The 16,307-nt window shown below is 46.2% G+C and overlaps 1 protein-coding gene across 4 annotated transcripts in view; it reads left to right on the forward strand.

Moving 5' to 3' along the window:
* The window catches only part of RANBP3 (RAN binding protein 3), a 263,031-nt gene that overhangs the window by 176,992 nt on the left and 69,732 nt on the right, over window positions 1-16,307 (forward strand). For all 4 annotated transcript variants that reach the window (XM_063916564.1, XM_063916545.1, XM_063916549.1 and 1 more), the window contains one exon: window positions 8,147-8,225. In XM_063916564.1, coding sequence (XP_063772634.1) covers window positions 8,147-8,225 — 79 coding nt within the window. The remainder of the gene's footprint in view (window positions 1-8,146; window positions 8,226-16,307) is intronic.

Here is a 16,307-nt window from a genome sequence, read left to right on the forward strand (position 1 = left end):
GCAGCAAGATTTTTGACGCAGTCATTTCCTTAAGGACTCTTCCAGTTTGTCTGAGAGTGGGAGTTCTTCATTCTGAGTATATTTCTTTTTTAGTGATTCCAAGAGCCACACATCCAGTGGTTTTAGGCCTTCCATGGCTCCGTCTCCACAACCCATCAATTGACTGGACGACTACGCAAATACTGGCATGGGGTCCCTCCTGTGCTGAGACTTGTTTAGCCAAAGTTCTTCCTGTTTGTTCTTCCTTCCCCAGGTCATCTGATGTTCCGCCTCCTCCATATCAAGACTTCACGGACGTGTTCAGTAAAGCCTCTGCTGATATCCTTTCTCCTCATAGAGAATGGGACTGCCCAATCGACCTCATTCCAGGGAAGGTTCCACCGCGAGGCCGAACTTATCCGTTGTCTCTGCCTGAGACACACTCCATGGAAGAGTACATCAAAGAGAACCTGGCGAAGGGTTTCATCCGACCATCTTCTTCTCCAGCCGGCGCAGGCTTCTTCTTCGTTAAGAAGAAAGACGGTGGTCTGCGTCCGTGCATCGACTACAGAGGTCTGAACGACATTACCGTCAAGAACCGATACCCTTTACCCCTGATTACCGAGCTCTTTGATAGAGTTAGTGGTGCAACTATTTTCACAAAGCTGGACTTGAGGGGTGCCTACAATCTCATCTGAATCCGTGACGGTGACGAGTGGAAGACCGCCTTTAACACCCGTGACGGACATTATGAGTACCTCGTCATGCCCTTCGGATTGAGCAACGCTCCAGCAGTCTTCCAGCACTTCGTGAATGAGATTTTCAGGGACATCTTGTACCGTCATGTCGTGGTTTATCTAGACGACATCCTCATCTTTGCTAATAATCTCGAAGATCATCGTTTCTGGGTAAAAGAGGTTCTTTCCCGTCTCCGTGTCAATCACCTCTATTGTAAATTGGAGAAGTGTGTGTTTGAAGTTAAAACCATTCCGTTTCTAGGTTACATTGTGTCCGGTTCCGGACTAGAGATGGATCCTGAGAAACTCCAAGCAATCCAGAATTGGCCTATACCCTTAAGCCTCAAAGGGGTCCAGAGGTTCTTAGGGTTCGCCAATTATTATAGAAAATTTATACGAGACTTTTCCACCATTGTGGCGCCTATCACTGCATTAACCAAGAAAGGTGCTAATCCGTCCAAGTGGTCCGAGGAAGCTACACAGGCCTTTCACCTTCTGAAGCAACGGTTCATCTCTGCACCAGTTCTGAAACAGCCCGACACCGACTCTCCTTTTATCTTAGAGGTAGAGGCCTCCTCCGTTGGAGTAGGAGCAGTGTTATCCCAGAGGGCCAAAGATGGACATCTACATCCTTGCAGTTTCTTCTCCCGGAAGTTCTCCCCAGCTGAGCGCAACTATGCCATTGGCGATCAGGAGTTGCTAGCCATCAAGCTCGCTCTGGAGGAGTGGAGATACCTGTTGGAGGGAGCTTCCCACTCAATCACCATACTTACCGACCATAAAAATCTTTTATATCTCAAAGGCGCACAATGTCTGAATCCTCGTCAGGCCAGATGGGCACTTTTCTTCTCTAGGTTTGACTTTAAACTCCAGTTCTGTCCGGGTTCTCAGAATCGTAAGGCCGATGCCCTTTCCCGCTCATGGGAGCAAGAAAATGAGTCCGAGTCTGCAGACAAGCATCCTATTATTAATCCGTTGGCATTCTCCACGGTAGGGATGGACTCTACGCCTCCACCAGGGAAAAGTTTTGTTAAGCCAGTTCTAAGGAAGAAGCTCATGCATTGGGCCCATGCTTCCCGTTTTTCTGGACATACAGGCATTCAGAAAACCCTTGAATTTATTTCTAGGTCCTACTGGTGGCCAACTCTGAAGAAGGACGTTATGGAATTTATTGCCTCCTGCCCAAAGTGTGCCCAACACAAAGTCTCCCGCCAGTCGCCTGCGGGGCAACTGGTTCCATTATCTGTTCCCCGTCGACCTTGGACCCATTTGTCGATGGACTTTGTTTCCGATCTACCTATCTGCAACAAGTTTAATACCATCTGGGTGGTAGTTGACCGGTTCACCAAGATGGCACATTTCATCCCTCTCACCGGTCTTCCGTCAGCTTCCAAGTTGGCTCAAGTGTTTATACAAGAGATCTTCCGACTTCACGGTCTTCCTGAAGAGATCATCTCGGATCGTGGAGTACAATTTGTAGCCAAATTTTGGCAAAGTTTGTGTCAAGCCCTCCAAGTCAAGTTAAAGTTTTCCACGGCTTACCATCCTCAGACCAATGGTCAAACCGAGAGGGTGAATCAGGACTTGGAGGCCTTCCTTCGTATATATGTGTCTTCCTCTCAAGATGACTGGGTTCAACTCCTTCCTTGGGCCGAGTTCAGCCACAACAATCAATACCATTTCTCATCTTCTTCTACACCATTCTTCATTAATTATGGATTCCACCCTAAAGTCCCAGAATTCCAACCGCTTCCCGCAACTTCTGTTCCAGCAGTGGATGTCACCTTGCGTCAGTTTTCAAATAACTGGAGGAACGTCCGCGCAGCCCTGCTTAAAGCCTCATTCAGGTATAAGAAGTTTGCCGATAGGAAGCGTAGAGCGGTTCCTGCTCTCAAGGTGGGTGATCGTGTGTGGCTGTCCACGAAGAATTTGAGGTTGAGCGTTCCCAGCATGAAATTTGCACCTCGCTACATCGGACCCTTCAAGATTGAACAAGTCATCAATCCTGTTGCCTACAGGTTACAGTTACCATCCTTCTTGAAAATACCCAGGACATTTCATGTTTCTTTGTTGAAACCGCTGATCCTGAATCGGTTTCATTCCGCACTTCCTCCAGCTCCCAAAGTTCAGACTCAACGGGGAGTCGAGTACGAGGTGGCCAAGATTTTGGACTCGCGTTTCCGTTACGGTCAGTTACAATACCTCATTGACTGGAAGGGCTATGGTCCTGAAGAACGCTCTTGGACCAATGCCTCAGACGTCCATGCTCCTGCCTTGGTCCGAAATTTCCACGCAAAGTTTCCTTTAAAGCCTAAGAAGTGTCCTGGGGCCACTCCTAAAGGGGGGGGTGCTGTCACGATCCGGGTATCTGGACGCCATTACTTACCCTTCAGATGCCTCCTAAGGCTGGCTCAGCGTTCCAGGACCGGATCCCATCCGTTACACTGATGTCCACATTCCTGCCTCCTCTCCTGTCACTCTGAGACGCGGTCACCGCGGCGCCATGTAACATCTGGAATGGCGTTCCCCGCGGCCTCCACCGCTGTCCCTGAGTTCCTGCATGCAGAGTGTCAGAGTGGCGATTATGTCAGCCGCGGCCTCCGCTGTGCCCGCGTGGTTTAGATGTGCAATCATCAGTCTGGCGTCTCCTGTGGCCGGCGCCGCCATTGCTGTTTCAATTCTCACATGGATTACAAACCAAACTTCCCTCCAAGTGTCTGCATGGGCGCAGCCATCTTGGATTTTGTCATCTGATCATTTCCACCAATCTGCTGTCTGTATTGTTAATCTGCATAATTGCCTAGCCAACCCCTTCCTTGCTGCAGGTATAAATATGCTGTGCCTGAGCAAGGAAGGCGTCAGTGCTTTGGTTGTCTAACCTAGTTCCAGTTTGTCTCTCTCCTGTGGTTGTCTTCCAGGTTCCAGCTCCTGTCTCCAGACTTCTGCTATAGAGACCCGCACCAGCATTCCATCTGCGGTGTAGCCTGACTCTCCGATCCATTCTGGACTCACCTGTTTCCAGCTACAACAATCACCTGCTTCCAGCCCAGCTTCCAGCAGTGTACAGCTTCTCTTAAAGGGCCGGTGTCCTTTCTGCAGTTTACCACTCTCCACCGGTATTATTATTTCACCGCTCTCAAACAATCACCTGCTTCCAGCCTAGCTTCCAGCAGTGTACAGCTTCCTCTTAAAGGGCCGGTGTCCTTTTCTGCAGTTTACCACTCTCCACCGGTATTATTATTCCACCGCTCTCAAACTCCAAACTTCATTATTATTTCATCGCTCTCAAGTTCGTTTATTATTTAACTGGTTCCAGCCAGTATCCACTCCGTACCAACAACAGTCTGGTTCCAGCCAGTATCCACAGCAGCCGTTTTACCTTCAGCAGCCCAGCCTTTCCTGGAACATCAGCTGGTACGATCCTGGGTTCTCTCCATTGCTACAGTCAGGCCTGGTAAGGACTTTCCAACTAGAAGATTATAAGAACTGTCTCACACTACCAGTGCCTGTGGCCCTTGCCACCCTGTAGTACCCAGGAATTGTATTTATCCTCTGTTGACTTTTATGTTTCCTTTTACTGCTGCTGTGTTACGGAGTTTGTCATAATAAACATCATTGACTTTTATCCTGGTTGTCGTGGTCACGCCTTCGGGCAGTTATTCTACATGTTACTTACATGTCTAGGGGTCTGATACAACCTCCCAGGTTCCGTTACATCTCAGCCCCTACAACTGAGGCTGCCTCCCGTCAGCTCAGGCCCTCAGTTGTGACAGAAGCTTTCCTGCTTTTGCTCTAGAACCGGGGACCCTCAGGCAAGGGCAATAGATGTGCTAACGTCTACTTGGCCTTACCGGCTGGTCTACCTGTTCCCTCCGATTCCGTTGCTCACGAGGGTTCTTAAGCAAATTGTGAATCGGTGTCCGGGTACTTCCAATTGCCCCGGATTGGCCTTGGAGGGTGTAGTACACGGATCTTCAGGACTCGTTCGTCTACCGGGATTTACTGCGGCTGTGTTTTGACGGAATGGTGGTTGAGCGGAACTTCCTAGTTCACATAGGCTTTTCCAAAAAGTTTATTGCAACCAGAGTTCAGGCCGGAAATCCTGTACCGTCACACATTATCATATCTGGAGGAAATATGTCTCCTGGTGGGAGGAATGCACATATCCACCTGCAGAGTTCCACTTAGGACATTTCTTGTGTTTCCTGCAGGCAGGTGTGGATAAGGGCTTTCGTCTGGGTTCCATTAAGGTACAGATTTCAGATCTCTCAATCTTCTTCCGGAAGAAGTTGACAGTGTTGCTAGAGGTTCAGATTTTCTTGCAAGGAGTTCTCCACATACAACCTCCATTTGTGCCGCCCCCACAGCACCCTGGGACTGGAATGTGGTGTTGGATTTTCTACAGTCCTCCGGGTTTGAACCTTCAATGCCAGTAGAAGACACGTATCTCACGTGGAAGATGGTAATGTTGCTGGTCCTAGCTTCTGCTAGGCGTGTCTCCAAATTGGGGGCCTTATCGTATAAAGTCCCTACTTGGTCTTTTACGAGGACTGAGCTGAGGTCAGGACTAGACAGCATTTTCTGCTGAGGGTTGTCTCTGCATTCCCCTTGAATCAGCCGATTGTAGTCCCGTCAAGTTCTGGTACATCTGCTCCTCCAGAGTCCTTAGAACCTCAAGGCTCTCACGGTATCTATGTCAAGAGAACGGCTCAGTTCAGAAAGACTGATTCCTTGTTCGTGCAATATGATGCCCAGAAAAAAGGTTGCCCTGCTTCTAAGCAGTCCATTGCTCGTTGGATTAGGTTGACTATTCAACGGGCCTCTGTTGGCAGCCTTGCCTGTTCCACAGTCTCTGAAGGCCCACTATACAAGATCGTTGAGGTCTTCCTGGGCGGCTTCCCGTGGAGTCTCGGCCTTGCAACTGGGTCGAGCTGCTACCTGGTCAGGGAAGAACACCTTTGGGAAGTTCTTTAAGTTTGATGCCCTGGCCAAAGAGGATACCCAGCTTGGGCAGGCGGTACTGCAGGCGTCTCCGCACGTTCTGGATGTTTTGGCACGTCCCCATCGTAATAAGTAAACCCGGTATCCCTTATGGATGCCAGAGAAAACTGAATTTTAATACCCCAGTGCGTTGACTTCTCTGCAGGTTTTTCTTTTCCAAAAAGTTACCTGTTCAGCTGTTGCTGTTTTGTTCCAGCCGTTGCTGGTTGTTTTACAGTATGTTATGTTGTGCTGGTGTGTGAATCTCACCACTCATTGGGGGTCATTCCGAGTTAATCGCTAGCTGAATTTGTTCGCAGCGATCAGGCTAAAAATTGGCAGTGCTGCGCAATGCGCAAACGCGACGTGCGGGCCCAGCGAACGATGTAGTTTTGCACAGGGTCTAGCGATGCATTTCAGTCGCACTGCTTTCCGCAGAGTGATTGACATGAAGTAGGCGTTTCTGGGTGGCAACTGACAGTTTTCAGGGAGTGCCAGGAAAAACACAGGTGTGGCTGGGCAGGTTTGTGATGTCAAATCCGGAACTGAAAAGTCTGACGTTTTCGCAAGCGCTGAGTAGGTTTTGAGCTACTCTGAAACGACACAAAAAAGTTTTGTAGCCGCTCTGCGATACAACCATTCGCGCTTCTGCTAAGCTAAAATACACTCCCAGTGGGCGGCGGCATAGTGTTTGCACGGCTGCTAAAACTAGCTAGCAAGCGATCAACTCGGAATGCCCCCCATTGTTATGTTCCTTCTCTCAAGTATGTCCTTTCTCTTTAGGCCACTGTTTTGCTTAACTGCCTGTGGGAGGGGGCATAGAGGGGAGGAGCCAGCACACCCAGTGGAAGAAATTTAAAGTGCTTCTTTGGACCCCTTCTATACTCCATCATAATAAGTAAACCCCAGTATCCCTTATGGATTACAAGAAAGGGGTTTACCGGTAGGTATTACAATACCATTTTTTGAGGTACACCGTGTATGTTAGGAAGTTTAAGTTTAACATAGGTATTCTTCAGGTGGGAAATAGGAAAACTACGTAATCAGAATTTTAATAAACCTCCCGTAAGGGGATGAAAAAAGGTGTTGACATAATGAAGTCATTACCGATGCGCGGCTTGCGTTGTGTGAACGATAGCACCCGAATGGTCCGTCAGATCAACAGTTGGATTTGCACCTCCACTGTGTAGAATTGAAAAAAATTACAAAAATGGTCCTGTCACTTTTTACCATATCTGCTATGGGTGGTTCTTGGGTAACGCCAAGAACCATGGACTTTTTGACACACCTTTATGTGTACTATTGTGAAAATCAGAAACTCCTGTGCGAAAAACGGGTAGAACAGCTAGTGTAACCTAAAAAGCAGTCTTAAATTTATCAATTTAAGATTTCAAATATTTGTACAGTCTAAATTACCAATGGGCCCCTCCTAGGTAACTGGTTAAAATAGATGGCTTAAATGTATATGAAGATCGCATTAGGTTGAGTGTATAGCAATGTATCCTCCTTAGAGTCCATATGTCTAGTGGGATGGAAAGCGCTAGTGTCAATTCTTTAATGGCAGATTTCTCCATCTTAGGTTATGGTTTCATTTAAATGAAGCCTGCAGTTCTCTAGGTGCTGAGAAACTACAAGTACCAGCATACCCTGCCAGCTATCAACTGCAGTTTCACAATACCTAAAGTGCTACAGGTTGTCTGTGACTGGATTAATAATCTGAATTTTCTTTCTAAATCTTGGCATTACCAATCTCTAATATAAAAGAATTTACTTTCAAAAGTTGATAGCCAGGGCTTAAGCTTTACTCTTTATGCTTAAATAAATCTAATATGCCCGAAAATGGAGGTTACAAGCTGCCAAGTATATTTTAAATAGATGTAAGGAGCTCTTAGAAAGCCTGCAGTATGGTAAAGAAAGCGTCAAAATATTTATATAATAATAATGCTCTAATACAGTGGTTCTCAAACTGTGTGCCGTGGCACCCTGGGGTACCTTGGGACTTGGATTGGTGGTCCAGGAACAATTCAAATTATTTATGGTCATTGTAATGGATGAAACCAGTGCTGGTGGCTGCCAATCATATATGTGGACAAACCCCTGTGCCCCTTAAATGTAGCTGCGGCGCCCACAGATCCCATTCTCACCCACCTCCAGGTCTTCGCGCATGCGCAGATGTGCAAAAATTGCTACTTAGCGATTTTTTGCACATTAGCGATGGGGTCTGAATTAGACTCTTTGTCATACTGGGATATCAGTGGACCAATATGCGGTTATGTACTACATTAGCTTTTGGTTGCCCTTGTATCAACTTATTATTATTATTATTATATATTTTTTAAATAATGTGGCTGCTCTGTTTATACACTTACAGCAAGTACTAGTCTCCGTTTATGCCTCCAATAATGTGGTTTGCACTGTTCACTACAATTACTCTGCTTCTTCCTTTGTAGCCTAGAAAACTCTGCACACAAAGCAGACGCTGCCTCCAATAAGTTTGTGTTTGGGCAGAACATGATTGAGAGAGTTCTGGTGAGTTGTCTTCTGTTATGATTTGTAGTCAGAAATCTATGCATTGTCTTAGCCTAAAAGTATTTTCTAAAGTGCTTGTGCTTCCATGAATTACTAAGGATGTTTTTTGTTTTTACTTTTAATGATCCCTCTACCAGCACAATGTGATCTTCGCCATAACGGCAATTTCAAATATTGAGCACAAATGGTGTAGAGATATATAGATATTGGGGGAGATTCAAATGTTTGAAAAGTCAGTTGCGAGTCTGTTTTTTCCTATCTAATAGACAGGAAAAAACAGACACCCAACCGACTTTTCAAACATTTGAATTCCACCCATAGACTCTATAGCAGGGGTTCTCAAACTCGGTCCTCAAGGGCACACACAGTGCATGTTTTGCAGGTAACCCAGCAGGTGCACAGGTGTATTAATTACTCACTGACACATTGTAAAAGGTCTTCAGGTGGAGCTAATTATTTCACTTGTGATTCTGTGAGGAGACCTGCAAAACATGCACTGTGTGTGCCCTTGAGGACCGAGTTTGAGAACCCCTGCTCTATAGTCTTGTCCAATTTAGTTTACAAAAGTCACAGGGTTTCAGAGTATATACAACAGGTCAGTGCTGGCAGATTCAAGCAGGGAGAACCAGAGCTGGATCTATCGTGCATCCAGAAAGTATTCACAGCGCTTCACTTTTCCCACATTTTGTTATGTTACAGCCTTATTCCAAAATGGAATAAATTCATTTTTTCTCCAAAATTCTTTTGAGTTTTTTTTTTTTTAAAGATTTTGGAGAATTTATTAAAAATAATAAGTAAGAAATCACATGTATGTGCATCCTGTTTCCACTGATCATCCTTCAGATGTTCCTACAGCTTAATTGGAGTCCACCTGTGGTAAATTCAGTTGATTGGACATGATTTGGAAAGGCACACATCGGTCTATATAAGGTCCCACACTTGACAGTGCATGTCTGAGTACAAACCAAGCATGAAGTCAAAGGAATTGTCTGTAGACCTTCCAAGATTGGAATTTGGTTTTATTGTCATTAAATATTCAACGCATGAACAATCAATGAAATTTTCATGTAAGCAAAAGAACAGACACCACGAAATATATATATAGCACAAAGAACAATACCATAAGATACTTTAAAAAAAGCCGTAAGGACATGATAACACATAGGCAGCTGCGACAATCCTATCTACATTTAGAACCATCAAGCATTGTTATAGCCCTAGGAAAAAAGCTATCTTTCAGCCGGCTGGTCTTACACAATATCGATCTATAGCGAGAGTTTGAGGGGAGTAAAGTAAACATCCCATAATTAGGATGAGTCGCATCACCCAGTATACTCCCAGCCTTCGCAAGGAGCCTCTTCTCATAAACGGACTGAATACTAGGCAATTGTAACCCAATTATCTTGCCAGCAGTTTTCACAATTCTTTCCAATGACTTACGCTCTATAATACTACAATTTCCGAACCAGGCTAAAATACCATAAGTAAGAACACTCTCGATAATACATGAATAAAAGTTAATTAAAATTACCTCTTTTATACCTGCTAATCGCATCTTCCTAAGAAAGTATAAACGCTGTTGAGCTTTCTTTGTAGCAGCATTAACATGGGAATTCCATGACAAATCATTAGATATAGTCAAGCCTAAAAATCTAAAAGATGTTACAGTCTCCACCTCCTGCTTATCTAAAACTAAGGGACCATAAATATACCTATTTTTAATTCTAAAATCGATAATCATCTCCTTAGTCTTTTTGACATTAAGTATCAAATGATTTTCTTGACTCCACTCCTTCAACCTACCTACTTCAGATATAAATTGTGAGTCATCATTTCCACCAATAAGACCCACGATGGCAATATCGTCTGCAAATTTGATTATATGCACAGAATCTGACTTTGAGATGCAATCGTAGGTAAACAAAGAATAGAGTAACGGACTCAACACACAACCCTGTGAGACACCAGTGCTAATCATTACCTCACTAGTAATTTTATTATTAGTCCTGACTGCCTGCGGCCTGTCTGTTAGAAAATCAAAAATCCATCTGCAGACAAAACTGTCCAAACCTAACTGAGTCAGTTTATTAACTAAAGAAGTGGGAATAACGGTATTAAAAGCCGAACTGTAGTCTACAAATAAAATTCTTAGGAGGAATTCCTATTTTCTAAATGGGTGAGCACGTGGTGAAGTAAAGTGATTGTCTTGAGGCCCAAACATGGGTAAAGATACAGAAAAATATCTGCTGCTTTTGAAGGTCTCAATGAGCACAGTGGCCTCCATCATCTGTAAATGAAAGAAGTTCGGAACCACCAGGACTCTTTCTAGAGCTGTCCGGCCGTCTAAACTGAGCGATCTGGGGAGAAGGGCCCTAGTCAAGGAGGTGACCAAGGACCCGTTGGTCACTCTGTCAGAGCTACAGCATTCTTCTGTGAATAGAGGAGAACCTTCCAGAAGGGTAACCATCTCTGCAGCAATCAGGCCTGTATGGTAGAGTGGACAGACGGAAGCCACTTCTTATTAAAAAGCACATGGCAGCCCGCCTAGGGTTTGCCAAAATGCACTTGAAGGACTCTCAAACCATTGAGAAACAAAATGATCTGGGCTGATGAGATAAAGATTGAACTCTTTTTGGCGTGAATGCCAGTCGTCCTGTTTGGAGGAAACCAGGCACCGCTCATCACCAGGCCAATACCATCCCTACAGTGAAGCGTGGTGGTGGTCACATGCTGTGGGGATGTTTTTCAGCCTCAGGAACTGGGTTGACTTGTCAGGATAGAGGGAAAGATGAATGCAGCAATGTACAGAGACATCCTGGATGAAAACCTGCTCTTGGCCTCAGACTGGGGCGACAGTTCGTCTTTCAGCAGAACAATGACCCTAAGCACACAACCAAGATATCAAAGGAGTGGCTTCATGACAACTCTGTGAATGTCCTTGAGTGGCCCAGTCAGAGCCCAGACTTGAATCAGATTGAACATATCTCGAGAGATCTGAAAATGGCTGAGCACCGACGCTTCCCATCCAACCTGATGGAGCTTGAGAGGTGCTGCAAAGGGTGAATGGGCGAACTGCCCAAAGATAGGTGTGCCAAGCTTGTGGCATATTCAAAAAGACTAGAGGCTGTAATTGCTGCAAAGGTGCATTAACAAAGTATTGTGAATACTTATGTACATGTGTTTTATTAGTTTTTTAATAAATTTGCAAAAATCTCAAGAACCCTTTTTTTCACGTTATCATTACGAGGTATTGTGTGTAAAATATTGAGGGTAAAAATATGAATTTATTTCATTTTACAAATAAGGCTGTAACATAACAAAATGTGGAAAAAGTGAAGCGCTGTGAATACTTTCCGGATGCACTCTGTGATGATGTTGTTTTTTTCCACCATCATGAGACTTCTGTATGCTCTTAGGCATCTAATATTTATTACACAAACATGTGCCCATGTTGTAAAGTAAAATAAAAAAGTTTTTGTAATTTTTTTTGTTTAAATTCCTTTATTAGCCATACTTGAAGTGGCATGTCTCAGTTCGGACTGCACTGCTACTGGTTTAATTATAAAGTAACTTTAAAGATAATTTAAGGGTTCAGTAGGTTAAGGAAGAGTACGATGGTTTGGTGGCAGAATGATAGGCTGTTTAACCCCCTTCACTGCGGAGGATGCATGGTGCTTGTCATGTTGCATGTTACAACTGCTGCATTATCAAGTGAGACTCGTCATCCACAAAGTGCCCTAAGTAACTTACCTTTCTCATACGTCCTAGAGGATGCTGGGGACAACATCAAGACCATGGGGTATAGACTGGATCCGCAGGAGACATGGGCACTCTAAAGACTTTTCATTGGGTGTGAACTGGCTCCTCCCTCTATGCCCCTCCTCCAGACCTCCGTTTTAGAAATGTGCCCAGGTGGACTGGATGCTCTCTGAGGAGCTCTACTGAGTTTCTCTGAAAAGACTTATGTTAGGTTTTTTATTTTCAGGGAGATCTGCTGGCATCAGACTCCCTGCTTCGTGGGACTGAGGGGGCAGAAGTAGGAACCAACTTCCTAAAGAGTTTCATGGCTCTGCTTCTAGCCGACAGGACACCATTAGCTCCTGAAGGGAACTGAACGCTTGCCGTGCCTAGATGCTCACTCCCACAGCATGCCGTCACCCCCCTCACAGAGCCAGAAGACAGGTGAGTGTTAGAAGACAGATCTTCAATCAAGAAAGTGACGGCTAAAGGTACCGTGCGGCTGGCGGGAGCGCAGCACGCCATGTTGCCCACACAGGCACTGCAGGGCGTGGGGGGGGGGGGGGGGGGGGACTGGCGTAAATAAGGGGCATAAACCTAGGGAAACTGGCATAAATAAGGGGCATAAGTTGCTGAGGCACAGTCCTACCCCCGCCAGTATAAAAAATTACCTCATAAAAGCAGAGGAGAAACACACCATTGGAGAGTGGAGCTTCCTCCTCAGTCAGCCAGCACACTGCTCAGCGCCATTTTCTCTCTCTCCTCAGGCTGCAGAGACAACACTGGTCTTCCTCCACTACTGAACAAGTATCAGGGTGCAAAACAGGGGGGGGCCACAGTGAATTTGGTGCTATATAATTGTGTGATTAACATTATAAAAGGGCTGAATGTCAGTGGGCATTTTGCGTTCACAGACATTGTGTTACTGGTGCTGGGTTGTGAACTGGCAAAATCCTATCTGTGTCCCTCTGACAGATTTTACTGTGGGTCTGTCCCCTATAAATCCCGCAGTGTCTGTGGTGTGGTTCTGCACGTGTGTGACATGTCTGGCAGGGAACTCTGTGGAGACATGTTAGGGACACAGAGGTGTAATATGACACCAAAAGCCTGACTGGGTGAAAGGTTACATGATAGTGTGAATCATATCAGTAAGAGGTTGGACTGAATCTCATACAGAAAATGAAAATAATCTGTTGAAGATGTGATTTTTAATAGTTCTGCCTTTCATCCACAGGGACCTTTCTGGGTCACATACAAATTTGCACAAGTAGTACAAACTGATACCGACACGGACTCTGATTCCTGTGTCGACACTAGTGATTCCAGGGGAATAGGTCCTAAGTTAGCAAAAAAGCATTCAAAACATGTTTTAGCTATAAAGGAGATGTTAGAAGTTACAAAGCCCCCTCTTTTACCACAAGGAGAGGGTTTCTTTAGTAAAGAAGTAATGTAATTTTCTATTACGTCCTAGAGGATGCTGGGAACTACGTAAGGACCATGGGGAGAGACAGGCTCCGCAGGAGACATGGGCACTTTAAGAAAGAATTTAGTTCCTGGTGTGCACTGGCTCCTCCCTCTCTGCCCCTCCTCCAGACCTCAGTTTGATTCTGTGCCCAGAGGAGCTGGGTGCTTTTCAGTGAGCTCTCCTGAGTTTGCTGATAGAAAGTTTTTTGTTAGGTTTTTTTATTTTCAGGGAGTTCTGCTGGCAACAGACTCCCTGCATCGTGGGACTTAGGGGAGAGAAGCAGCCCTACTCTCTGAAGCTAGGTCCTGCTTCTTAGGCTACTGGACACCATTAGCTCCAGAGGGATCGGTACGCAGGATCTCACCCTTGCCGTCCGTCCCAGAGCCGCACCGCCGTCCCCCTCGCAGAGCCGGAAGACTGAAGCCAGGTGAGTATGAGAAGGAAGACTTCACAGGCGGCAGAAGACTTCGTGATCTTCATTGGAGGTAACGCACAGCACTGCAGCTGTGCGCCATTGCTCCACACACCTACACATACTCCGGTCACTGTTAGGGCGCAGGGGGGGGCGCCCTGGGCAGCATTTGGGACCTCATTCTGGCAAATGAACCCATATATACAGCTGGGCACTGTATATATGTAGGAGCCCCCGCCAAAGAAATAAAATTTAAGCGGGACAGAAGCCCGCCGCCGAGGGGGCGGGCCTTCTCCCTCAGCACTCACCAGCGCCATTTTTTCTCCACAGCACGCTGAGAGGAAGCTCCCCAGGCTCTCCCCTGCTGATACACGGTAGAAGAGGGTTGAAAAGAGAGGGGGGGGGGGGGGGCACATAATTAGGCGCCAAAAAGTATATAAACAGCAGCTACTGGGTTAAGATTAAGTTACTGTGTTATTCCTGGGTTATATAGCGCTGGGGTGTGTGCTGGCATACTCTCTCTCTGTCTCTCCAAAGGGCCTCGTGAGGGAACTGTCTTCAGAAAGGACATTCCCTGTGTGTGTGGTGTGTCGGTACGCTTGTGTCGACGTGTCTGATGCGGAAGGCTATGTGGGAGAGGAGCGGGAGCAAATGAATGTGGTGTCTCCGCCGACGGCGCCGACACCTGATTGGATGGATATGTGGAAGGTTTTAAATGATAATGTAAATTCCTTGCATAAAAGATTAGACAAGGCTGATGCATTGGGACAGTCAGGGTCTCAACCCGTGCCTGATCCTATGTCGCAGGGACCGTCGGGGTCTCATAAGCGCCCACTATCCCAAATTGTTGACACAGATACCGACATGGATTCTGACTCCAGTGTCGGTTACGATGATGCCAAGTTACAGCCAAAGTTGGCTAAATCACTCCGATATATGATTATAGCAATTAAGGAGGTTTTGCACATCACAGAGGAAACCCCTGTCCCTGACACAAGGGTTTATATGTATAAGGGAAAGAAACCTGCGGTAACTTTTCCCCCCTCACACGAACTGAATGAGTTATGTGAAAAAGCTTGGGAATCTCCAGATAAAAAACTGCAGATTTCCAAACGGATTCTTATGGCGTATCCTTTCCCGCCAACGGACAGGTTACGATGGGAATCCTCCCCTAGGGTGGACAAAGCTTTAACACGCTTATCCAAAAAGGTAGCCCTGCCGTCCCAGGATACGGCTACCCTCAAGGATGCTGCTGATCGCAAACAGGAGGGTACCCCGAAGTCCATTTATACACATTCAGGTACCTTGCTCAGACCGGCAATCGCGTCGGCCTGGGTCTGTAGTGCCGTAGCGGCAGGGACTGATACCTTATCAGAGGAGTTTGATACCCTAGGGATACTGTTTTATTGACCCTGGGGCATATTAAAGACTCTGTCCTTTATATGAGAGATGCTCAAAGAGACATTAGTCTGCTGGGTTCTAGAATAAACGCTATGTCGATTTCTGCCAGAAGGGTCCTGTGGACTCGGCAATGGACAGGTGATGCCGACTCAAAACGGCATATGGAGGTTTTACCTTACAGGGGTGAGGAATTGTTCGGTGAAGGTCTCTCGGACCTGGTCTCCACAGCTACGGCTGGAAAGTCAAATTTTTTGCCTTATTGTTCCCTCACAGCCTAAGAGAGCACCGCATTATCAAATGCAGTCCTTTCGTTCACAAAGAAACAAGAAAATCCGAGGTGCGTCCTTTCTTGCCAGAGGGAGGGGCAGAGGAAAGAAGCTGCACAATACAGCTAGTTCCCAGGAACAGAAGTCCTCCCCGGCCTCTGCAAAATCCACCGCATGAAGCTGGGGCTCCACTGGCGGAGTCGGGGCCAGTGAGGGCGCGTTTTCGGAATTTCAGCCACATGTCTGTTCACTCCCAGGTGGATCCCTGGGCAATAGAAATTGTGTCTCAGGGTTACAAGCTGGAATTCGAAGAGGTGCCTCCTCGCCGGTTTTTCAAATCGGCCCTACCGTCTTCCCCCCTAGAGAGGGAGATAGTGTTAAATGCAATACAAAAATTGTATCTTCAGCAGGTGGTGGTCGAGGTTCCCCTCCTTCAACAGGGAAGGGGTTATTATTCAACCGTGTTTGTGGTTCCGAAACCGGACGGTTCGGTCAGACCCATATTGAATTTAAAATCTCTGAACCTATACTTGAAGAGGTTCAAGTTCAAGATGGAATCGCTAAGAGCGGTCATCGCCAGCCTGGAAGGGGGAGATTTTATGGTGTCACTGGACATAAAGGATGCGTACCTTCATGTCCCCATTTATCCACCTCATCAGGCGTACCTAAGATTTGCGGTACTGGACTGTCATTACCAATTTCAGACGTTGCCGTTTGGTCTCTCAACGGCTCCGAGGATTTTCACTAAGGTGATGGCGAAAATGATGGTGCTCCTGCGCAAGCAGGGTGTCACAATTATC

The sequence above is a fragment of the Pseudophryne corroboree genome, chromosome 1 (assembly GCF_028390025.1).
Source record: "Pseudophryne corroboree isolate aPseCor3 chromosome 1, aPseCor3.hap2, whole genome shotgun sequence".
In the NCBI taxonomy this organism is placed as follows: Eukaryota; Metazoa; Chordata; class Amphibia; order Anura; family Myobatrachidae; genus Pseudophryne; species Pseudophryne corroboree.